This window comes from Triplophysa rosa, linkage group LG6, assembly GCF_024868665.1.
Source record: "Triplophysa rosa linkage group LG6, Trosa_1v2, whole genome shotgun sequence".
Taxonomy (NCBI): Eukaryota; Metazoa; Chordata; class Actinopteri; order Cypriniformes; family Nemacheilidae; genus Triplophysa; species Triplophysa rosa.
The window spans coordinates 22322291-22346866 of record NC_079895.1 but is presented as its reverse complement, the minus strand read 5'-3'; the positions used below and the strand labels follow the sequence as shown (position 1 = coordinate 22346866).

Here is a 24576-nt window from a genome sequence, read left to right as displayed (position 1 = left end):
TGCTGTTATGTTGTTTGCTTTCTGGTCAGTGCTTGTGAGGGTGAAGGGTGAGTTCTAAGGGTTTTTGACTGTATTTATGTGGTCACGTGTCATCTTGATTGTGATTGGTCAGTATTGTGTTCTTCACTTCACGTCCATTAAATGTCAAGGGTCTTTCTTGTTTGCACCAACAATGTGTTTTTACCTGTTTATGAGTGATCACCGCCGGTATGCATCAGATTTCAAGTGGGGTTTCAAATTTCATGACATCATAATTTACTTTTAAAGCAACACTAGGGAGTTTTTTTTTACTTAAAATAATCTCTCTAAAATTATTTTAGTGGTAGGACAACTGTTAACTGGATGAATTTTACTGCCGCTGCTACCTAAGCAGCCCTCTATCGGCTGAAATCACACTTGAAACTTTGGTGTGCGGGTAGGTACACAAGTTGCTTTACGGCATACGTCACGTTTTACTCGTAGCCTGGGTGAAGTTAGCCAACAGCTAACAAAAAGACGAAACGATCTAGTTCAACGCAAATCTCTAAACCATCACCATGGCAGAGCCAGAAAAAAAAGGAAAAGAGAGAGAGTGATCGGACACGAGCCCAAACACGAATCAATATCTGACAGACTTACACTACTTTTGAGCTTATTAGTTATTAGGCTGTGCTCAGGTTGTTTTTTGGCGCACTAACGTTACCGGTTCACAACTTATAACCGTAAGTATAGAGATAAATAAATGTTGCCTGCTATCAATAGCTTCGTAGCATGAATGATCGTGCCTTGTCACGAATTTAGTGTTATGCTTGTAAATGATGACTACCAAACCACAATAAATGTTTTATGGTCAAAAGTCGCTGATTCCTTAGTTCATGCACGTAGACTAATGTTATCGGTATCTATAGTTACTATGCTAGGCACTATTCCCATAGCGAGTTGAGTGTAAGTTAGTGATTGCACCTATTACACAAAGCACAACGCCTAGTTGCGAGTGTGTTTCTGAAAATATGACTACAGAAAATTATATCCGTTGGTAACTAAACACATTCACGTCCATGCGTTGTGTTTTGGGTGATTGCAAACGTTAGCTGCTATGTAGTTAGTACGCTATGCGCTAATGGCTAACAACCAGCTGCTACCACTGAATCTAGTTTGAGCTATTAGTATAGGCCAGTAGTATACCCCGCGGGAGCCAAAAGAGTGCTTTAGTACATGCACAGTTTATGAAAGTGACAGCGCAACAGCGGTTTCTGCTTAGTCAACAAATTTACGTGTATTACGCTGCCCACGGGGAAGCTTATACAGCGACAGTATTTACAGACAAGTGCTTTTATCAACCACATGGGAGAACCATAAGCAAAAGTTCTCTAGTGTTGCTTTAAGGGACAGTTCACGCAAAAATGAACATTCTGTCATAATTTACTCACCCTCGAGTTGTTCCAAATCTGTATAAATGTCTTTTTTTCTGATGAACACAAAGAAAGATATTTGGAAGAATGCTTGCAACCAAACAGTTCTTGTCCACCATTACCATAGTAGGAAGAATTACAATGGTAGTCAAAAGTGCCCCAGAACTGTTTGCTTTCCTACATTTTTCAAAATATCTTCTTTTGTGTTCAACAAAACATTAGCATTTTTTTCTACAATGGTAGTCAAGGGTGGCCAAGAACTGTTTGGTTACAAGCATTCTTCCAAATATCTTTCTGTGTGTTCATCAGAACCATAAAATGTATACAGATTAGGAACAACTTGAGGGTGAGTAAATGAAGACAGAATTTTCATTTTTGGGTGAACTGTTTCTTTAACGTATCACATGATCTGTGTCATTGCATTTTGATGTCAAGCGAACCCGAGGAGCTCTTCGATGTCGTGAGCATGTGCTTTTTCAAAAGTTGTCGGATGCCAAATCTTATTTGGCTCCGTTCACACTTGTGCTTAGTCGTGACCGCTTGAGACCGATGTTAATACCGGGTGTAACCACTGCATCCAACTCTGTGTAAATTTCCACCATGTGTTTGTATATCGCACCATCTCATTTGCAAAACTCCACTCGCTCGCATCTGAAAATAGTGAAATTCACAGCTGAACAAGTGATAAAAAATGAGGAATTTGAGAATGTGCCATTTCTCTGCTTTTAGTGCCGGGGAATCAGTTTCGCTCTCAATGCGATACCAGCCACAGGATGTGTTAAAAGCTAAAGAAATCATTTCCCACATCAACACCCTCAAGACTCAGATCAGCTATTACACAGAGCGCCTGTCTCGCGCTGCCAAAGAACGCTCGACCAATGCACTGGAGATGACCCTCGCCATCCTCACAGACAAGGTGAGATTATTTGCTGAGAAATACTGTAATACTTTCTCTCTCTGTCTCTCTCACCCTCTCTCTGATTTTCTCTCAGACTCGGCAGCTGGTGACGGTGTGTGACAGTAAGCTGCTGACCACAGCTATCCAAGCACTGAATGCCGCACGTCCAGAGTTCATCGCCTCCAGACGTTCCCCCTCTGCCCATGACACCGAGCGTGTGGTGTTGAGAAATGACCAGGGCTCTCCGCAGGCCAAATGGAGCGGAAAAAGCAACAGAGCCTCCATGAATCTGAACTGGCAGGAGGAGGAGTGGGTAAGGTCTTGCTTGTCGCTTTATCTTGCAATATTTTAGTGCAAAGTTACATGAAGTTGATTCAATATAACTTCTGATCCAGGAAAAGGTTTGGCTCAATGTGGATAAGAGTCTGGAGTGTGTGATCCGCTGTGTGGACAGACTCCTGACGAGAGAACGCATGGCGAGCGACAGCAGTGAAGACGTTTTCCTGTGTGACCAGCAGGCTGATAGCATCAAAAGAGGTAGCCAGGGCAATGCATTCTGGGTCAACCCTGGTGACGGGCTCTCCTTCCATTCCTCCGACATCCCCCCTCCCTCATCGCATCCTCTTTCAGATCAGTCCTCTCCATCATTAACATCATCATCACTTTTACTGCCCCCTGCATGCTCATCCAGTTTTAAAAGACATTCCTGTAGGTTTAGCTCAATGTTCACTGGCTTCTTTTGAATGTTGTTTGTAAGTTGAACAGGTGATGTGTGTCATTTTTGTTGTAAATTGTTTCTTTTATAAGGTATTTGACGTTGTGTTCCTATGGTGCTGTCAAAACAAAATAGCATGAGTTTGGGGCCAGGCAGTCGGTTTGTTCAAACAATGGCATTTGGGGGAGTAGTCAGGGTCTTTTTTTTAGTCAACCGTCATTTTTGTGCCCCAAAAAATGTCACTTCACCTTTTTAATACCACAAATGCTTTCTGTTTTACATCCTCTTTCAGTTTTACACTAAGTGATCATTCCTGGTTGTTTATAAAGTAATTAAATACACTGATGTCACAATAGTCACTATGCTCAATTGTTTATTTATATTTAATAGATGTGCTTATTTAAAACGTTATTATTAAAATACTAGTAATATAATAATTCTCTGTTCAACCTTCTTCAGATGGTAGTCCCAGTGTGGAGGGCTCCTCTCCTGGTAAGAATGTGTTTATATATATGCTAAACACTTTTAGTTTTCATTTGAAACCCATCATGTGTGTTCTTGACATGACCTGTATGTGTTTATGGCTTTAGGGGAATGGAGTGAAGCTCTATATCCACTCCTGACCACTCTGAACGAGTGTGTGTCCATGATGAGCGACAAAGCCAAGAAGTCCATGGTGTTTGTACTGATGCAGGACAGCGCTCCCACCATTGCCATGAGTTTGACACTGCAGTACCGCAGAGATGTGGTTTTCTGTCAGACGGTTAGCTCAAAATATATTAAGCAGATGCATTCAGCTACCAAAAAGCTTAGTACTGTCACCACTTTTTACCAGTTTCAACATCCAGATTTTTATATAAAAAACGAACAATTTTGCCAGTTCCATCAAGGCATACTGAAGTCATTACCCATAATGCAGTAGTTACTGCAGTGAAGTGCTGTGGCAAATACTGATTGTGTTTTGTTTACTAATGATTGTTCTATACTGTAACACTTTTTTCAGTTTTTGTAATGCAGTAATGGTCCAATTGTCTGTTTTTAAAGCTGCAATCCGTAACAGTTTTTGATTCAAAGCCGATCAATTCGCATTTGAAAAACAAGCTACGACCTTTATTTTTCACATTCGATATTCTGTTTTACTCTGGAATGTGTGTCAAGGTTAAGGTAAAGTCGATCATGACTTTCGGTGTACGGGCGCTTTTAAAAAAAATCAACAAACAGTTATTGCGCTGGAACGCAAAAAAATCTGTTCTTATAATAATAGTTTATACGTTAAGTTGTCGGGTATGATGTCACTTGACTTCAATTCGCATACAGTACATATAGTATGTAAAGTAACCTGCAATTTTATATTTCAAACAGAGAAGGTGATAGAGAGGCAAAAGTTTCAGATTGCAGCTTTAAATACTGTATACACAATTCCCCAGCTGACCGTACAATAGTGCCACATCTATTGTATTATATTCTATATTTCTCTACAGCTGACTGCTTTGATCTGTGGATTTGTTATCAAATTGAGGAACTGTCTCAGTGACAGCGGCTTTCTCCGACAGCTCCACACTATTGGTTTACTGGTCCAGTTTGAGAGTCTTCTGAGCACCTATGGTAAACTTCTGTGTGAAAAATAAAAATGACCTAATTTATACATTTGTTTGAGTGTATGTTAAAGTAAGAATGGTTGTTGTCTGCACTGCTTTTGTTCGACAGGGGAGGAGCTTGCCATGTTGGAAGACATGAGTGTAGGTGTCATGGACCTCCGAAATGTTACCTTTAAAGTTACCCAGGCGACCTCAAGCTTCAGCCCCGACATGTTACCGGTCATCACGGGAAACAGAGATGGGTTTAATGTGCGTGTTCCCTTACCAGCAATGATGTTTGATGTGTTGCCACGGGAGATACAAAATGGGATGCTGCTGCGGGTTCAACCAGTATTATTCAATGTAGGAATTAATGAACAACAAACGCTAGCGGAAAAGTAAGTTAAATATCATAAACTCATACCATTTCATGTTACATTTTTCATTGAATTATAAATATACAAAACAGCTATATAGTTTAGCATGTGCTTTATGGTGTGTATTACTGTTTAGGTTTGGAGACACATCGCTACAGGAGCTTGTGAATATAGAGAGTTTAGCTCGGCTTACATCATATTATGACCAGTTTAAAGAAGTCCTGCCTGAAGACTGTGAGTCTTTCACACTACACTGACCTACACGGCATGTTCCTTTATAATACAGTTATTATGGGTAAAATTGAATTATAAGAATAATTCAGTTCAATTTTATATATATAGCACACTTCACAATATGCACCGTTGCAAAGCAACTTTACAAAAACATTTGAACACAGAAAAACAACTAATCAAATAAATATTAATAGGATTATAGTATTCACATGATTAATTCATGTCTAGCCTGATTTGAGCATAAGAAAAAGTCATTTATTTTAAAGGTATAGGTTACCCCAAAACAAACATTTTTGCTTCATTTATTCACCCTTTTGTCATTATAAACTTGAATGACTTTCTTACTTCTTTCCAACACAAAAGAAGATATTTTGAAGAATGATTTAATGGGTTTGTGTCCATACAATGGAAGTCAGTGGGGAATGTGGCCAAGGTTGTTTGGTTACCAACGTTATCAACGACCTTCTTTTATGTTCCAAAGTAGAATGAAAGTCATACAGGTTCGGAATGACATGGAATGAATAAATGATGCACGATTATGGGTGAACAATCCCCTTAATGGCCCTGATGGTGGTTTATTTGTGTGGTAAGAGGCTGAATGTCTCTCGTCATAGGTCTGCCCCGCTCTCGCAGTCAGAACTGTGTGCCTGAGCTACTGAAATTTCTCAGTCAGAACGTCAACGCCAGGAAGAGCAAGAACGTGGACATCCTGTCGCAGGCAGCAGAGGTACAGCGATCCACCATTACTGTTTTTTACAGTGCCCTACCAGCCCTATTTTCATGTGTGAAACTTTTAATCAAAACAAATACAGAAAACAGGAAGCCATACTGTAGCTTTATTTCTATGTGCTGTATTCCAACGGGCTGAATGCGGTGTCTGCTTCAGGTTTGTCGGCGTCTGAATGGTGTGCGGGTGACCAGCTGTAAGAGTGCAAAGGATCGTACGGCCATGTCAGTGACCCTGGAACAATGTCAGATCCTCCTGCACGAGCACTGTATGGCCCCGCAGGTCTTCAGCCAGGCACTGGACTGTATGCGCAGGTGAGACAGCTCACACAAAAATAAAAGTTCATTACTCACCCTTTATATACTCATCCTTACATTGCTCTATATCTCCATCTCTTTCAACAGCGAGGGCTGCAGGAGAGAAAACACCATGAAAAACGTAGGCAGCCGCAAATACGCCTTCAACTCTCTCCAGCTGAAGACTTTCCCCAAACAGTACAGACCACCAGAGGGCACCTTCGGGAAAGTGGAGACTTGATTTGATGTGCAGTCAGCTGTTCTAGTCCACGTGACCAGAACTGCATGTTTCTCTCTATCTGTTTTGCTTTATTACCACATATCTGAAGAAACATTTCATTATGCACAGTCAGCTCTAGTTATCATGCAGATGACAATGTATATTTCCAACATCTTAATATTTTCTTAGTCCCAAGGGGGGGAGACACTTTAATGTATACAGATAGTTTTGTTGTTGCTGGACTGTCATAGTCCAAATAATTCCAAAGCATCCAATCCATTCCATTCAGATTTTGCTAATGTGTACATTTTAAGTATCTTCTCATGCTTGGTCTTTGTACATACTACAAAGGTCAGAAATATCAGAACTGAAGCAAAGCTGTGTTTTATCATTCTGTAGAGTACTTGCAAAGTTCAGTAGGTTATAGGTAATGTGTAGAGTAGACGATTTGTTCCCGGAGTCAGTTTTCACATTTGTATGAAAAACAAGATATGCATCAAATATAAACATAAAACCATTGTTTATATTCATTCCATTTAAAGTGCACACAATACTAACTGCCTTAAGAGAGTTCACTATTGCAAACGCCCCCAATGTCAAGATAAATAGGTAGATATTTCTATGACCGCTTGTGACGTGCCAGAGTTTGTTTTATTTATTGACCATAAGACAACAAGGTTAAAAATGTAAGTGCTTTACCCTGTTGACAGCATAGTTCCTGGTTTGTGTTGTACGGGTTATAGAGTTTAAAAGGAAAAGCTTTCTCATACTGTTGCCAAGCACAGCTTGTCTTTGTACAGTGAGCATACAGTGTGAATATACATTCACTTTTTATGAAGATGTGTGAGAAGACACTATACGATGTTTATTGATTGTTTGTATATGTTTTCATAGTACAGAGTTTCTTTGTAGGAGTTGACATGTAAATATGTTATTCATGTCAGTACTGATTTATCAAGGAACACTGGTAAAAGTGGTCTTAAAATGTGAAGAATATCCTGCACTGTTTTGTTTGGGATACGCTCAGACTATTTATTTTATTGTAATAGTTATCTTAAGAAAACCATGATGTTTCTCTTGCATTATAGAACGTGATAATAAAATGAACAAAGATTCTGTGAATGCTAGCTCTATATATAATGGCATAATGTCTGCACAACAACAAACATGCAGATTGTATCAGCCTTTTTCTGCACAGATGAACAAATGGTAGTACCTGGTTTGGACTTGCAACATAAGCTTACAACTGCAAATTTAAAGATAAGAGCATGTGTCTTAGCCCCTGCTTGCATAATGCAGGACACATTTTAAAATAACACTTGTAATAGTTTAAAATTCAGAGATCTGCATGAAAACTAGCCTTTAAATTATTGTTTTTAAGATTTCATCATTCTAAGTTTCACATGTACAGATGTGAAAAGTTTACATTTAATTATAGTTTTTAATCGCTCGTTTATGTTTTCATGTAAGATTTGTATTTTATTGTACATGCTAAAGCACGGTGTTGTAAAAGCATGCTGTCCTGTTGGTCTTTTACTATCCCTGTTTTTATGGTTCGAGCGAGAAGCGCTAGAAACCTATTGTATTTGTCCGTTTTATTATTTCGTTTTTTTGGGGGGGTTTGTTTCTAATGCTGTAAAAAAATGCCCCTTTTCCTCCTAACATCCAGATTTTAAATAATAAAAATATGTAATAGATTAAACGGCATGCCAGCTTTTTTATGTTCCTGGTTTTTTTTGGGTTAATAAATGTTTTTAGCCATTCAGAAGACACCTAATTTAGCCATTTGGATTATTTTAAAGATGGATGGATGTGCTTTTTCGAGCTTCAACATTTTGAGAACCATGTCTGCTTAGATTAGTTGCAACTAATCGTTTGCAGAATACTATATGTTTTTTACATGTGGGTGTTTTTTGTTTAATAATTATGAATATAACACACATGACTCTATATTTAAGAAATAATTTGTATTATATATAAATATAAACATTTCATATATTTTTTTCCTTAAAATTATAAATGCATGTGTGTGTGTGTGTGTATATACACAACATAATTATTATACACAGTACACCCACATATATTATGTAAACAAAAACTTATATTCTGCAAACGATAAATTGCAAATAATCATTACGGTGGTGCAGCCCTATTCGTTTGTGTACAACTGAAGAAGTCATAACTTACATCTAGTATGGCATAGAGCTAAAAAAATCTGAAGAATTTTCATTTTTGGGTGAACTATTGCTTTAAAGCGAGTGCCGTGAGTCTTGTGACCATGGTTGTGACAGAAGAGTCACAGAAAGCGGAACAAGAAGCCCGCTATCTCGCTGCTTCCTCGAAGGGGCGCTCGCGGCCCAAATCACGGTATTTTTTCCACTAAAAATAGTTTTATAACAATTCCGAGGATTGGTGTTTCAGATAACCCCCCCCCCAGAAATCTCTGTAAAATAATGATCAAAATCAATGTACTAATCTTAAATCGCATGCATTGGTCAATCCGGAACTACGCTGTGAAAGTAGCATGCATCACGTGACAAAAGCGTCTGCGGTCTGCGACTCCGCCCCTACACTGTAAAACAAATTTACCAGAAAAAAATCATATTTACAAGGCGCTAAAGTGCATCCATTGAAATACAGAGGTAACGTTAATAGTTGAAACAAGTGAGATTTACAGCGAACGTATGTATTGTCCGCCTCGTTACGCATTTTACCTTTGTGCTTGTTGTTGAGTGAGTGCTACTAAGAATTCGGGAAATCGTGAGTCGACTGCAGAGTGCACGTGCGTCTTCTTTATCATGGAGGATTAGTTGTGTCCCAGGATCTCCTCAGCACTGTTGACATATACTTTAAGAAGTGCATTATTTAACAGTCAATTTACACGAGGTGTGATCAAAACTCGGTAAGCATTACAAACATAATTTCACTTTGTTTTGTGGATTACACGTCTATGGTGCTGTTTTAAAACATTAAGAGGACGTAACAAGTACTTTCACATTAACTCAAACTCCTCCTACACTCACAGATACAGACTACTCCCCGACCGCAGTACAACTCTGTTTAAAGATTAAGAGAAATTGTGTACAGGAAACGCATCTGAACTTCACTACAGGTAATGTGTGAGAATCCTTTTAAAACAATAGAAACCATCACAGAAATTATAATTATTTTAATGGTTATAATGGAAACTGTAATGGTCTGCTGGGGATGTGTTGGGGGATGGGTATTTGGTTAATGGGAACATATAGAACACCATTAAATAGGGATGTAACGATACACTCAACTCACGATTCGGCACGTATCTCGATGCTGGGTTCACGATACGATACACATCTCGATATTTTGAACAAAATTCAAAAATGAAACTGAAATTCAAATAACATTTATTTTCAAAATATTAACATTTTCAGTAACTTATTTTGTTGCATATACAATTTAATAAAGAATTTTAACATTTTAAGGCTTAACTGAAATTAGAATTAAGATCAGTGTCAATTTTGACAGCAAATTTTGATTTAGTTTTAGTCCTAGTCTTTTGACTAAAATGCAATTTAGTTTTCGTCATCCCAATTTATCATAGTTTTAGTCTATTTTTAGTCGACGAAATCTACATTATATTAGTCTACTAAAATCTATCTGGATTAACTCATTTAATTGGTGTAATTAAATGTTCCATACAAAGATTTAACTGTTTCGACATAATTTACTTTAACTTGGAATTAAATTAAACCTGGTCATTACCTTTATTTTTCAGAAAAGTTGAGTAACTACTGGATATGCATTGTTGTAACACAGAGAATATTCAGTTCATTCAGTCTCATTTTGACTCAATTGACTCGTTCGTTCAGTGAAGGGCGTGTTCAAGACATATTACATAAACGTTATTACATTTCTTCAATCATGCAAATCACATACTTGTTTTTTAGCATGTCATTCGATCTTTTAATATACATTACGACTCACTTCATCGCTTCTCTGATCGGAACAGCGCTGTTTTTTTTTTGACTTACTTTATGTTGCATATCACGTTATGCAGCAGCTCACGTTAGCGGATTAATTAACATTGGCATTTAAAAACGTCTCCGGTTACTGTCGTAACCTCGGTTCCCTGAGAGGAGGGAACGAGACATTGCGTGAAACGCTAGGGGAATCCCCTTCTCCAACCTTTACTGAATCCTTATTGAATAACGCCAGTGAAAATAAAATGTAACTGGCCAATGCCGGTCAAGACAGCGCTTAGGGGCGTGGCGCCACCCCTATATAACTCGCCATCTGGACCGCATTCCTCAGACTCTTACGACTGAAACATACAGCACGACGATCTGAGCACGCGAGCAAGGCCGGTTTACGCAATGTCTCGTTCCCTCCTCTCAGGGAACCGAGGTTACGACAGTAACTGGAGACGTTCCCTTTCGAGAGAGGTCTCTCTACATTGCGTGAAACGCTAGGGGAACCGAATAAAATCACGCCGTGAGAGCAGCAAAGAGTGTAAACTAGCGCCCCCCCCGCATGATCAGGAGAAAAGGAGAAAAAAACTCCCCCTTAATCCACAGGGCGTAGCCTCGAGCACGAGTATCAAGCCCATTGGATACCGCGCAAGCGCTCTGTCTGTCGTAACCACTTTCTGCCCTGTGATAGGACCCAACTGGATGCCGCGGCGATACATGTCAGGGTTGCTCCAAGGCTTCAGGGTGTTTAGACATCCGCGTGTTACCGCGACTCTCACGTGCCCCGCTAACCAAGCATTTCTCGGCACGCGGGACCTCAGCCAGAGCTGGAGGGGACGCATGAACAACAAACCGAGGTGGCACACTGCGGTTGCTGACGCCATCAGCCCCAGAAGCCTCTGAAACACTTTTAGCGAGACGAGACGTCCCAGACTGAAAAGGCTCAAGGTCGACGTGATACGTTGAACGCGCTCTGGGCTCAGATGAGCGCGCATGGTGATCGAGTCTAAGCACACTCCCAAATACACGATCGACCAGCTGGGGAGAAGCACGCTCTTCTGTCTGTTCACACACAGCCCCCAACGCTTTCATGTGCGAAAGGAGCCTGCATACATGGGCATCGAGCATCTCTTACGAGTGGGCCAAAACTAGCCAATCGTCCAAATAATTCAGAATGCGCATACCGCTCGCTCTCAGAGGGGATAAAGCCGCATCCACTATCTTTGTAAAAGTGCGCGGAGCTAACGCCAGCCCCATGAACTGGTACGCGGTGCCCTCGAATGCAAACCTCAGAACGCGCCTGTGGCGAGGGGCTATTTGAACATGAAAGTATGCATCTTTTAGATCTACTGAAATAAACCAGTCCCCGGGCCGAGTCTGCGCGATGATCTGTTTTATCGTCAACATTCTGAAAGCGCGTTTGTGCAGCGCACGATTGATGGGTCTCAGGTCTAAAATCGTCCGGAAGCCCCCATTTCTCTTTAGAACGACAAAATAGCGGCTGTAGAAGCCGCTCTCTCTCTCACTTGAGGGGACTACCTCTATCGCTTGCTTCGCGAGGAGGCTGTCGATTTCCTGTCTCAACAGTGGTATATTCCGCAGGGAGACTACGGATGGGACCACGCCATTGAAGCGGGGCGGCCTGCGCCGAAACTGGAGCGAGTAGCTGTTCTCTACTATGTTCAGCACCCAGGGCGAGATACCTGGGATGGACTGCCATGCTGCCTTGCGAGCCTGCAAGGGACGCAACGTCTCGTTCTGCACTCTCCAGGTTATCCCGCGCGAGGGAGAAACCGCCGTCGGCGGACTTAGCGGCGGCGTACGAGCGCCGCTCCGAGCTCCGCCGAGAGAGCTCTGACTCGCAGTAACCAGAGTATGAGACAGGACATAAGGCGGGATTGGTGCATCGCCGTAAAACCGGCACAGGATGAGACAACAGCAGCTCGCGGCACGGAGGCGGCGAGCTTGCAGCATTCATCAGAGGAGGAAGATACTCTGATTGTGAAAATGTGTGCATTTTTATTACATTTGACACAACAACATCCATAACACAATCGTTCTCTGTGTCGCCCGCAACCGCTAGGGGGACAGACGATAACCTCGGACTCTTCGCGAGAGGTCCCCCGTCGAACGCTTTCCTCCTCCCAGCGAACTCTTCAGGAATTCGGCTTCGGCCCCGACGTTGAACCTTCCCTCGGGCTACGATCCTTCCCTGGGCCTTGGCGCTTCCTGGGCATGTCTCGCCATTGTTTGGGGCGAACCGCCGGTTCGGGAGCTGTTGCGGCGGAGGGGGCCGCGAGCGTGGGCTGCTTCACCGGTCTCTGCGCCGAGCGTGCAGATGAGGATCGGTGATGCGAAGACAGCTGGGCGGGGCGTCTGGGGAGTACCTGGCTCATAGCACGTGAGCGCTTTTGGTCCTCCGTGAAACGCTGGATGACGGCATCCACGGCGTCCCCGAATAGACCAGAGGGAGACAACGGAGCGTTCAGGAGGGCTCTCTTGTCCGCCTCCTTGAGATCCGTGAGCGTCAGCCACAGGTGACGGTGGAGCGCAACCATGAAGCCCATGGTGTGGCCGATGGCTTGGGCTGTGCGTTTAGTGGCCATAAGCGCGAAAACCATGGCCGCGCGCAGGTCCTTAACGCCGTCCGGGTTAGGTTCTTCCCCGTCCAGAGAACGCAGCAGCTGAGCCTGGAAAACCTGGATTACCGCCATGGTGTGCAGAGCAGAGGCGGCATATGCCTTCTCTGCTATGTGGGCGGTCATCCGGCTCGATTTAGATGGCAGCACGGCCTCGGATCGCAGCGATGACGAAGACGGACCCAGGTGCGCCGCAATCGCCTGCTCGACGGCGGGAATGCGCACATAGCCGCAGGCTTCCGCCCCATCCACCAGAGAGAAGATAGCCGATCCCAAGGCTACGCTTTCACGACCTCCTCGTGGACATCTGGGAAAAAAGGCACGCGTTTCTTCTGGGCGGCGGCGCAGCAGCCCGGCTGAAGAAACCACGTGTCCAGCTTACTCCTCGCCGGCTCGTCGGGGGAGTTCCATTCGAGGCCAAGTTCTTGTACGGCCCTGGTGAGAACACGAACGAGCTCTTCGTGAAGCGCGGGAGGGGCATCCCACTCCGCCCGTTCCTTCCCCGACGCCGCTAGCTCCTCTGACCCCGACAGATCCCTGTCCGAAGCCGCCAGCGACATGAGCTCGTCTTCATCTCCCGAAGCGCCAAACCGGATCATCTCCGTAGCTTCATCAGCGGGACGGAGGCTATCATCCGCGAAGGACATTGGAGACCCTGGGGGCCGAGAGCGATGACGGCGGTCCAGCTCTTTATCTCCCCGGGGGGGAGGGGCGGCGGTCCCGCCAGCGGCTCACTGGCGGTGGCGGGACGCTGCCTAACAAAATCTTTGAGGGCGGCGACTCTCCGAGCCTTAAGCACCCGCACCGGAAGGTCTTTGCAGTGCGGGCAGTTAGACTCAGAGAGAGCCCCCTCTGCATGGGCCAGACCTAGGCAGAGCACGCAGTGTGAGTGCGTGTCCTGCGGGTCGATGGGCCCTGAACATAACTTGCAAATTGGCATACCGGAACACACGAGCAGAAGGATCCGATGAATTCCTCTTCTCTGAAGCGTATCCTCAACAGCATGCGAAAAGTGAGTGAAGGAGAAAGATTCTGAGGAATGCGGTCCAGATGACGAGTTATATAGGGGTGGCGCCACGCCCCTAAGCGCCGTCTTGACCGGCATTGGCCAGTTACATTTTATTTTCACTGGCGTTATTCAATAAGGATTCAGTAAAGGTTGGAGAAGGGGATTCCCCTAGCGTTTCACGCAATGTAGAGAGACCTCTCTCGAAAGGGAACGTTTGTGCTGCCTTTGTAATGAGCTTCGGGGTGACTCGCCTGCAGTCACGCTTCAAGTTTGCTGTGTTTTAACGGCGATTGTGAAGGAAAATATGACGCTTTGTAAACCACTTGGAGACACAGATTGTGTCTTGTGCTTCTAAACATATTGTAAAATATCCCCATCTCTCTACGGTGCGCATCGTAACATTTTTGCATCGTGAAATCTCGTAATGCGAAGTATCGTTACACCCCTACCATTAAATCTTACTGGAATAAGGCTCACAACATAACTACATTGACATTTTATAATGGTTTTAACAGTAACGTTAAACAGTTGATGGTTCAGAATGGTATTTGGAAACCATTGGAGTTTTGTTACCAGCAGAGCATGCACCTTAGTCATTTACACACTGTTAAAAAATCGGTAAAAAAACAAATAAAGTATTGGCAGAAAATTACCTGGATATTTTCCTTTAATTTACGGACATTTCCCTTAATGCGAAAATGTACGTTAATGCAGTGCAAAATACAGGTAAAACAACTGTAAAAAATGAATACGGAAAATTCCTTCATATTAATACTGTATATTGTGCCCTATTTTACGTTTTTATTTTTTAGAGTGCAGTATCTGATATTTTGTTAATGTTCACCCCTTGTGGGCTTTGAACTCAAAACATATTTTTATCTTCATCTAGAAGCCAACATGAAGAAACTACTTTTGGATGTTGACTCTGGGGTGGATGATGCTCAGGCTATTATGATGGCTTTGGCAGTGCCAGATGTACAGATCCTGGGCATCACCTGCGTTCATGGAAACACTGAAGTAGATAATGTGTGCAAGAATGTCCTGCGCATCCTGAAAGTTTGTAAGCGTCTGGAGGTAACCTGAACTTGCTTGATCACATGCTTTAACATCACGATCTGATGTGATGCATCCTACTTTTCAGTTTTTTATTAATCATACAAACACTTGAAACTCTTTCAACTTTTTATTTACCAGCTGTTTTCAAGCAAACTAAAATGTTAAATTACATGAGAGAACCTGTCTATTTTTTCAGTATTGTCACAGTTTATATTTCACATTTAAAATGTATTGATACGTTGTCGCCACATAAAATATTGTGACATTATCATGCATTTAAGATTTTTCCTCCTAGTTCGCCCAAAAAGGGAAATTCTGTCACATTCCAAACCTGTATAAATAAATTTCATTGTTTTGTTGAACACAAAGATATTTGTATAAATGCGACTGACATTTCTGGGAAAATTATTATATATACGTTTTGTTCTGTTGAACACAAAAGAAAATATTTTAAGAATTTGGGAAAACAAACAGTTCTGGGGCACATTTAACAACTATTTTAATGGTAGTCAATGGTGCCCGAGTGTTTTTTGTTGTTGTTGTCAAAAATGTTCAGTTGTTGCAAATTTGTTGACTTTTGAAAAAGTAAATTAGCAGGAAAGGGCTGGTTTTGATGACAGTGTTGTTTTTAATAGTCTATTATGATAAAAATCTGACAGTAACCTTTAGCTATACTGTCTGGGTTTAAATGACTTTGCAAGATTGAACGATTTCACTCCGCTTATTACACAATAATGAAAAACTGCCTGAATTTGTTTCAGATTCCTGTATTCCGTGGAGCAGTTAAATCGCTCTTGGGTCAGACCAGCAGTGCTGGAGAGTTCCATGGGAAAGATGGACTTGGAGATGCCCCAGACCCCAACGCTCCTGGTTTGGATCTCATCCAGGCAGAGGGGGCCGTGTCAGCCATGATTCGAATAGTCAATGAGAATCCTGGGGAGGTGTGTACTGTATGATTATTGAAACATTTGTTAATAGATTGATCACACATTACCAGCATTTTACCACAATTTTCCTTGGTTCTTCAAGGTATCTCTAGTGGCCACGGCTCCATTGACCAATCTGGCTTTGGCAGTGAAACTTGACCCCTCAATCGGCCAGAAACTCAAAGGGCTTTACATTATGGGTGGAAACACAGATTGTAAGTCCCTAACACTTCTGTACAGTTATGTTACATTGTAGCAAAGATTTCGAGAGTTAGCAAGTTTGATATAAAAACAGGGTTTGATCTGCACTGCTGGTAATTTTATACAATATATTTTTTGTAATTTAGAGAATAACAACAAATATTTATCTTTAGCTCATGGGAACACCACTATGTGTGGAGAATTCAACTTTGCAACTGATCCAGAAGCAGCTTACATTGTTCTAAATGAATTCCTTTGCCAAACGTACATTGCAACCTGGGAGTTCACCTGTCGAAGTAAAATACCCTGGGTAAGATCTTCTCTTGATGGTTTAGGCTTGCTTGTTGCATTCAGTTTAACACATGATGTTTTATTAACAAAGTTCGGGAGGAGCACGTGCAAATAATTACGCAGCTGCCCGTCATTAGCTATTACGTCACCCGTCCTATCAAATCAAGAGCGAGCTCTATAAATAGTTAAATCGCCTTGCTCCTTTCACTCTACATTTTCGCAGTATCCCTCCTCCATCCCGACTCCTCCCCATTAACCCTCTTTTCTACCCAGGTGGTAGGGGGAATGGGAGCGCTCTGGGCTTGGGCAAATACAGAGATCGGAGCCCTCTCCCCGGACAAGGGGGAGTGCTCTGGGTTTGGGAAAAAATACCGACCTCGGAGCCCTCTCCCTGGGCAGCACGCCAAATACGCATACAATATTCTCTTCTTACTTAATTGCCGCCAATTTAATTTTTTGCTAAGGCGAACTCGTGAAGTATAAACTGGGATGTACATATAATACCCATTTATATTTGTACTTGTCTGTTTCAGGACTTCTGTGATGGCTGGCTGGCCCAGGACACCGATAAGGCTCGGTTCATGAAGCAGATCTTTAAGCACAGCATGGAGAACAGCCACAGTGAGAGGATGGAGAAAGAACTGGTGGAAGGGCAGGGCTTCATCTCCTGTGATTCTTATGCCATGGCAGCAGCCATAGATGACAAATACATTGTTGAAACTGACCATAAAGCCGTAACGGTAGAGCTCGCAGGCAACTATTGCAGAGGAATGATGGTTGTAGATCATCTTGAGCTTATGAAGAAAGCTCACAAAGTCCAAATCATGAAGAAGGTGGACTTGGAGAAGTTTAAAATGCTCATGATGAATGCTTTAAAATAACTGTTAATTTGTACATTAGTAGCATCATGGCCATACATGTCATTTTACTACTGTATTTTTGTAATCATGGCCTAGGCACTACATTTTTTAAAAATAATGTAATAAATGGATAAGATTGTCTTGTCTTTATGTACGATTCTACATTTATCTACAAAATCCCATAAATTGACTCGCATTTATTCCATCTGATTACACCTTGATGTCCTGAATGCCACTTTGACACCAGTATTAGACCCCTTAATACAAAGCATCAACTAGGCAGTAAGGCAGCTCATTGGTGACTTGAAAATTAAGAAAATGTTTAATCCCATGGCAAGTATTAGTTGAATAAGATGTAAATTGCTTATAATTGATAAGGGTGTGTGGATCCTGAATTATCTTTCAGTGATTGGGATGAAAGAAACGTTTCAGTGGTGAGCAGACATTTGAAGGAGTCATACTGCACGGCTAAAACGAATATTGTTTGTTTTAGATGTAACGCAATGTGTATACACCATTTAAAGTTTAAAAAACATATTTCCACATACCGTGCATGTTTGTATCTCCTCTTTGCCCCGCCTCTCTGAAACGCGCAGATTTTTTACAAAGCTCATGGCTCTGAAAAGCGAGGTGTGCTATGATTGGCCAGTTCACCAGTGCGTAGTGATTGGTCAAATACTGCAAGCATTTCACGGAAATGTAACGCCTCTTACCATATTCAGAACATCAGGTTCCAAAGCAATTGTACTGACAGGCGATACAATGAGATTTACAATTACACCCACCTTAACTACGTGTAGATTTGGGTGGTCTTAGTCAAATCATGTTACGAAGTTACGTAGATTCGCCGGGGTGTGGTTACACGAGGCGTTTCAGGCAAGTCTGGTTGAGCATTCGCTTTTAGATAGAATGCCTCTTTTATTCCCACACTTTCATTTTTGCAATTTTGCGTGTCTAATACATGCATGGGCAACTTATAACACACCATAAACACAGAAAAACACGTACTTCCGCCATATGAGCCCTTTAATGACTTTTTACACTGATGCAGTTCATTGTGTTCCCAAATGAAGAGTTTTTGGATTGTACGATTGGATCTTCGAAGAAACATTTGCATAAAAAGAACAAGTATTCACAAATCAGGAGAGTCTTCACGTTTAATACAAGGTAGCCGTTACTCAGTATCCCTTTCTGCCTCGGAATCGAGATCGTGTGTCCAGCTACAAGAAAGGGGATGAAAATATATTTCACCAATTTGGATTGTTGAAATGCGTGTGGGTATCTTATAGAACAGAACAGTCTTTATACAAGCTGTAGAAATGAACCACTGGCACCAAGAGCTTATAAAAGAGCCTTCCTGGTGTGGTACCTAGGGCTGTCACGATTATGAAATTTGGCTGACGATTAATTGTCTGATAAATCATTGCGATTATGTCGATTAATTGTCTGTTTTAGAGCTTTGACTTTTAATTCTCATACATTTTTTATTCAGCTTTGAAACGACCATATTGTTCTGAATATAAAGACTATGTTCTTTTTCTTGGAAAACATAGGAAAAAATTGGGTCATCATACTTAAGGTTTAGGCTTTTACCGGTCAATAATACAACCGTAAAATACTTGTAAATTAAGTAAATTGATCAGGAGTGAATTGAAGCCACCATTAAAATGCTATCAGTCATAGAAAAGCTTCTAGTCTGTTTGTTTCTCACTTGCAAGACTACAATAAAAGTTTACTTCTATGTTAATGAGATTTTGGTAGACTGGTTTTCACACTGAAATAACATTAAATTGTACTGCAGGTTATTTTTATGGTATATGCATTAGTTTTTTTTAAAGTGATTGTGTTGTGGTGGTACATTTTACAAGTATTACCATGCTTTAGTTACAATATATACAATAAAATATGCAATATGAAGATGCAGTACAGCTCCCCCTAGTGTCTTCTATTGAGATGTGCAATAATTGCGATGATCTGAAACCATCGCGATGAGGTCAAACAATCGCGATGAGACGATTATTTAATAACCGTGACAGCTCTAGTGGTACCATGGCATAAAAAGGTGATTTTTACCTTGGGTTTTCTATAATTATTACACTGATAGTACCAAGATGTTTTTGTTATTGCGCCAAGTACTTCAAATATCACATAGCTGAAGAATCAGTGCAGCAGATGTACTTACCATGGATCTCTTGCACTCAAAGAAAGCCACCTGCAAGCCTTTGCAATGTCCCTCCTTCAGACACTCGCTGGGCATCTTGCCTTCCTATGACGCATGACATAACAGCACCCTTTAACCTCACCGCAGTTTATAAGCGGTAGCTTATTTTAACTTTAATACCTTGTAAACCATTTTATTAAATGATTATTGCATTTATCTAAAGCAACTTCCGATGTTTACTCCTCTGTGTTACAAAACAAAATATTATAATTTCCCTTTTTTGTGACATGATGCTGGTGTTACCTTCACTACACAGTCATGCTGAAGGAGACAGGTTTTAAAATCCTCTCTGATTCCAGCGCAGGCACGCCCATCTTCCTCTTTATCCTCATAATATTTGGGCATTCTGTAGAGCTTTCATCCGAGCAAGTTACAGCGAAGAATGTATGGAGCCAGAAACGGTGTATAAAAACGTCAAAACTGCAGCATATAGGAGTCAAACAGAAATTGTTATGAATGCGGCCATGTTAAGTATACGTACTTCCGGAAGTTGAAGGGAAATGCATTTTTGGGGTTGCTTTTTTCATTTATAGACATAATATTAACTATTAACCATAGACAGGCCTGACAGGGACGCAAATATTTGATTGAAAACATGAAACGTGAAACTATTCTATGTTCGATATCGATGTCTAGAATGTTTCAATAGCAAAAATCAAATGTTCATATATTTTGACCACAAGAGGGCGCTAAAACAACGACATAGTTGGTGTGTTCGATTTCATGCGGTGCTGCGCACACCATTTGGAGCGTGACATGCAAGGACCGCGAGAACAGACTTCTTCCGCATGCTTACGAATTGCTCTCGCGTTACTTCGATGTCATACTCCGATCGTTGCATAATTCTAAAGAATATATTGCAGAAGTACACTTTTCAGCCCAAATATTTCACACAAAATATATTTTTCACTTTTAAACCTGTTCAAAATAAATACAAAAGTAGTACTTGGGAGTGGTCAAACTTAAGTAATTGTAATTATTTTATAGAGATTGTAGTAATTATAACTGTAAGGATAGAATGGAATAATATTTTAGCTCTTCAGTAGTAACACAGATCCATTAAAACACATACAGCAGATATGGAGGAGTGCACATGTAAACAATATGTACAGAAGAGCATACAAAATATGTTATCCCTTTATTCATGCATATATTATGACAACCTCAGTCAGGATTGTTGATTGCTCTTAGGGCATCTGAAACAAGATTTGAACATTATTACACATATTTTTTTCACTTTTATCTGAAGAGGTGATGGACGGTGTATAGGATGACGCACCAGTATCCTCTGCAGTGGTTGATGTGTAATGCCATCAAGACCAATGCATATGCAAGAAATGGCTTTTTGAATAGCTGTTCACTGTAGTGAACTGTGTGAAAGGCTTAGAAGATTAAAATATAGAAAAGCATAACTGGTAAACAACAGAACGTTATTGCACATAGGTTAAACATGCATCTTGTAGCTTATCATGGTGTGAATAATGTGGTGTAAAGTTGTGCTGTCCTTAATATTATTACACAAACCCTGAAGATTATAGAACTGAACTTCATTTAATGGTGGACAATATATTACTCTGATGGCACATGGATAAAACTGTTCAGGGGTCAGGAGGCGTGGTTTTAAGAGACCAATAGCATCTTCCAGGGGGCAGCAGGGTAAAGAGGTGGTTGCTGGGGTCAGAACAGTTAACATATGTTTGCTACAAATAAATCCAAAAACTATGGTCAATAGGGTTAAACCGTGGTTAATTTTTGTAAGGGTTGGTTTTGAGGGCATTATACTCACTTTATTAGATTAGAATACAGTTTAAGCATGCAGTTTTAAATGGCCCTAAAATGTTATAAAAACCACACCTCTTCTCATACAATGAAATAAAAGAAAAAGACGCTATGGTTTTAAGACTGGTTTATTACAGAACAGTTTATTCAAATCAATTTCAGAGCAGGAGCAAGACAGATGAAGGCACATGAAAGTCCAGAATGCACCTCACAAGGAGGGAAACGTTTTATGTCCGATTCATCTCAAAGCAATTTTGAAGGGTGGATTTAAAGATGGATACATGCGGATCCCAGATTAAACCACATGAGTCTGGAAACCTGCCACGTGAGCGAGTAGAGATCATTATAGACAACAATCCACCACAGGCGTGGAAACAAGTCATGAACATTAATCATTGAGCACAAATCTGACTAAAAGGCAACACTTTCTTCTTTCTTTCATTCCCCCAAGATGCAAACAAGAACGATACAGTGCACTCTACACTTAAAGGAAACATTTTAGTCCCACCACTCAGGAGAGATCATAAACAAATTGTAAACAAACGTGTATGACAGTACATTGGCTTGTTAACTGGTCAACAACATAAACCGGTCAAGTTCTGCAATTCACATCCAGCCTCAAGTAGTTACAAAAATGTGGGAGCGGGTAACTAACGCTCTGCTTGAAACATAAAGGGTTAGACAATGAGACATTTTCACAGGCTGAACTTCATTATAATCTATCATCTTAAAGATATATACAATCACATGAGATGAGAGCACTTTGGAAAATTTGTACAGTAGTTACCTCACCATCAACTCTCAAAGCCAGCACATAAAAGCAAAATAAATTAGAACCATAGGTTTACCAAATAAAAAACCATCCACATCCAATCATAGTGACCAAGCAGAACACATAATATTGCAAGAAGTAATTCACTGAAGTGTTTCTTCATTCATCACCATTATAAATCTATGGTTCTGGTATTAATTTGCTCATGACCGGGAACAGTTGCGACCACAGAACTTAACGGGCATTTCCAGATTTCTGCATAACTGGAAATGCCCGTCAGTCTTGACGTTCTACACACGCCCATGTTTATTTATTAAATATTTTGGCAAGCTCGAATGAATGGTGCTTTCAGCTCAGCGTCCCAATAGGAGCAAAGTACTTCAACTGAATTCATTTTCCCAAACACATTTCACAGAATCCCATAGATACCCCCAAATCAGCGCAGCTTTTGTCTGGGCCTGGTCATATCACTCTCTAAACGTTCTACAGACACTCATCTACAGGTAGGTGATACAGCATTAAATACGGCCAAAGAAAAGAATGCCTTTCTGACTGACAAGATGATATTTGAAAGAAAAAATGCCCAATAGACAAAAGGTAACATGATGTATTCGATAACATGAATATGGACACGCCATGCTCTAAAATACAACGTATCAGTCAAATCAAGCACATGACAGAAGTTCTATTGCATTTTTAAGCAATTTGACAACAGCGCAAGACAGTCCTTTTCCAGGTCCCATGGGAACGCTAGATGTTAAGGCACAGAGGTGGGCGGCCCTGCACCCTTCAGGATTATACAAAGATAGGAACAAACATGAATCTTCACTCGACTTTGAGCCACAATCACTCAAAAGCAATAAATTCTCTGCCACGTCATAAATTTCCAATGATTATAAAAAAAAGGATTTACCTCTTGTAAAAATGAAAGATTTATCTCAAATAAATTAATTCACCTTCATAGATCGTCATGACAATAATAACAATAAAAATATCTATATATAAACCTTCAGATTGAAAGTCATGTTTGACTACTTGACGAGAAACTGACTCAAAGGAAGAAAAGACACTTTTGTTGACCAGGTAGAGGTCGTAAGATACGCTGCCTGTTTTTTTAGAAATTTGTTTAGAAATTTTGGCAAATCAGTTAATAAAATAAAATGGTTTTCTACACATTTCAACAGAGTGCCAAATATCAACAATCTAAAACCTAAACACAAAAAAACTTCTCAGAAGCAAAAACGTTGACATTTCTGCTGTCCCACTTTTTCACAATGTCTTCACCTTTTTCACCAATCCAGCCGTGGTTATCTGACCATGGGTTTGAGGTCAGTTATGGTCCACGAGTGCTGAGAACATCTTCACCAGTAGGACATATGCTTTCTCCAGCATTGGTGCAGCCTAGAATCCTTCATGACAGCAATGATTGCAATTCTTTGTGACACAAACCCAATGTCTGGAAACGGTCTGTCGAAAAGTGTTGTTTTCTGTACAGTAGTAGTCACGTTTACACAACAGAATTCAGAGTAGAACAATGAATCTAAGTGAGAAGATGTGGACAAAGTCAAAAAGAATAACGAAGTTATCAGAGAAAGATGAAACAGTGAAGTTGGAGGGGTGAAGATAAATCAAGTCCTTTCAAAGGAAACTGTGACTGCCTCCTTCATCAATATAAAGATCCCATAATGTCACTTTCTCTTTAAAACTGCAGCAGAAGGGTGTGTCAGGCAGCACATCCCATCTCAGGAGACCAATCACGGCCTCAGCTAGCGGGGAGACATGTTGGTAGTTACTAGGGTTGGGCCGATAGACGATGCCATCGTCCGTCGCTGATGGCTGACAGACATCACAATGGTGAGCCGGCATCGTGATTCCAACAAATGTTTCACTTTCGTCACTTGACTCGCTGCTCTGTGCTGCAAATCACTTTGTAAACAAATATGAACAAGGCTAAGGGGCATATAAGCTCGCGCTGTACAGACTGGCCTGACTTTATAACTGTAAAGCTCGTGCTGTATAAAGAGGACGCGCAGTTTGCGCAGCACGTGTTGTGTAAAGAAGACGCGTGTCTGCGCAGCCCGCATTGTATAAAAATGACGCGTGTCTGTGCTATGGAAAGCCGTTAAGGTCAAATTTCACCATTAACCAAACACCCACCCAAACGGCTTTCCATACTGTGCAGCCCGCGTTGTATAAAGACGAGGCGTGTCTGTGCAGCTCGCATTGTATGTGCCTCACTTGTCATCATGTCATCATCCATCGCCCAACCCTTGTAGTTACCCAGGTATCCTCTTGATGTGAATCTAAAAAAAAGAAATCGGAGCACATCTATTAAAAATGATTCCCACATAATCATGCCTATCTAAATTCAAAACAGGTGTAAAATGCAAATTTCTGATATTTGCGCCTTAAATGACGCTTGCTTGCTTGCTTGACGTGT

General features: G+C 41.2%; 4 protein-coding genes across 5 annotated transcripts in view; 2 read left to right on the top strand and 2 right to left on the bottom strand.

The window, feature by feature from the left end:
- inpp4aa (inositol polyphosphate-4-phosphatase type I Aa) overlaps positions 1–8162 on the top strand; it is a 30622-nt gene extending 22460 nt beyond the window's left edge. The window contains exons 13-24 of one of the 2 annotated variants that reach the window (XM_057335361.1): positions 30–47; positions 2121–2307; positions 2384–2602; positions 2685–2826; positions 3464–3496; positions 3595–3767; positions 4486–4609; positions 4712–4979; positions 5095–5192; positions 5807–5919; positions 6079–6233; positions 6324–8161. In XM_057335361.1, coding sequence (XP_057191344.1) covers positions 30–47; positions 2121–2307; positions 2384–2602; positions 2685–2826; positions 3464–3496; positions 3595–3767; positions 4486–4609; positions 4712–4979; positions 5095–5192; positions 5807–5919; positions 6079–6233; positions 6324–6456 — 1663 coding nt within the window. In that variant the 3' untranslated portion in view covers positions 6457–8161. Of the gene's footprint in view, positions 1–29; positions 48–2120; positions 2308–2383; positions 2603–2684; positions 2827–3463; positions 3497–3594; positions 3768–4485; positions 4610–4711; positions 4980–5094; positions 5193–5806; positions 5920–6078; positions 6234–6323 lie in introns of both variants that reach the window. The other variant, XM_057335362.1, reaches the window with a different exon arrangement.
- An 810-nt stretch (positions 8163–8972) lies between these two features.
- si:dkey-4e7.3 (uncharacterized protein LOC402865 homolog) lies at positions 8973–17508 on the top strand. The gene is made up of 7 exons (XM_057335373.1): positions 8973–9337; positions 9461–9547; positions 14920–15104; positions 15848–16027; positions 16116–16227; positions 16387–16523; positions 17038–17508. The coding sequence occupies exons 3-7, from the start codon at positions 14928–14930 to the stop codon at positions 17383–17385; spliced, it is 954 nt and encodes a 317-aa protein (XP_057191356.1). The 5' UTR covers positions 8973–9337; positions 9461–9547; positions 14920–14927; the 3' UTR covers positions 17386–17508.
- A 108-nt stretch (positions 17509–17616) lies between these two features.
- Positions 17617–20072, bottom strand: LOC130555285 (cytochrome c oxidase assembly factor 5). Its single transcript, XM_057335386.1, has 3 exons — positions 19829–20072; positions 19547–19630; positions 17617–18584 (listed from the first exon to the last, which is right to left on the bottom strand). The coding sequence occupies exons 1-3, from the start codon at positions 19928–19930 to the stop codon at positions 18543–18545; spliced, it is 228 nt and encodes a 75-aa protein (XP_057191369.1). The 5' UTR covers positions 19931–20072; the 3' UTR covers positions 17617–18542.
- A 1404-nt stretch (positions 20073–21476) lies between these two features.
- mgat4a (alpha-1,3-mannosyl-glycoprotein 4-beta-N-acetylglucosaminyltransferase A) overlaps positions 21477–24576 on the bottom strand; it is a 61978-nt gene continuing 58878 nt past the window's right edge. Inside the window, exon 16 of the mRNA XM_057335364.1 lies at positions 21477–24439. Coding sequence (XP_057191347.1) covers positions 24413–24439 — 27 coding nt within the window. The 3' untranslated portion in view covers positions 21477–24412. The remainder of the gene's footprint in view (positions 24440–24576) is intronic.

Coding starts and splice junctions, on each gene's coding strand:
- si:dkey-4e7.3 (XM_057335373.1), top strand. CDS start 14,928: ATGAAGAAACTACTTTTGGATGTTGACTCTGGGGTGGATGATGCTCAG. Junction 15,105..15,847: donor AAGTTTGTAAGCGTCTGGAG/GTAACCTGAACT, acceptor AATTTGTTTCAG/ATTCCTGTATTCCGTGGAGC. Junction 16,524..17,037: donor GTCGAAGTAAAATACCCTGG/GTAAGATCTTCT, acceptor TGTCTGTTTCAG/GACTTCTGTGATGGCTGGCT.
- LOC130555285 (XM_057335386.1), bottom strand. CDS start 19,930: ATGCCCAAATATTATGAGGATAAAGAGGAAGATGGGCGTGCCTGCGCT. Junction 19,631..19,828: donor AGCATGACTGTGTAGTGAAG/GTAACACCAGCA, acceptor CATGCGTCATAG/GAAGGCAAGATGCCCAGCGA. Junction 18,585..19,546: donor TTGAGTGCAAGAGATCCATG/GTAAGTACATCT, acceptor CCTTTCTTGTAG/CTGGACACACGATCTCGATT.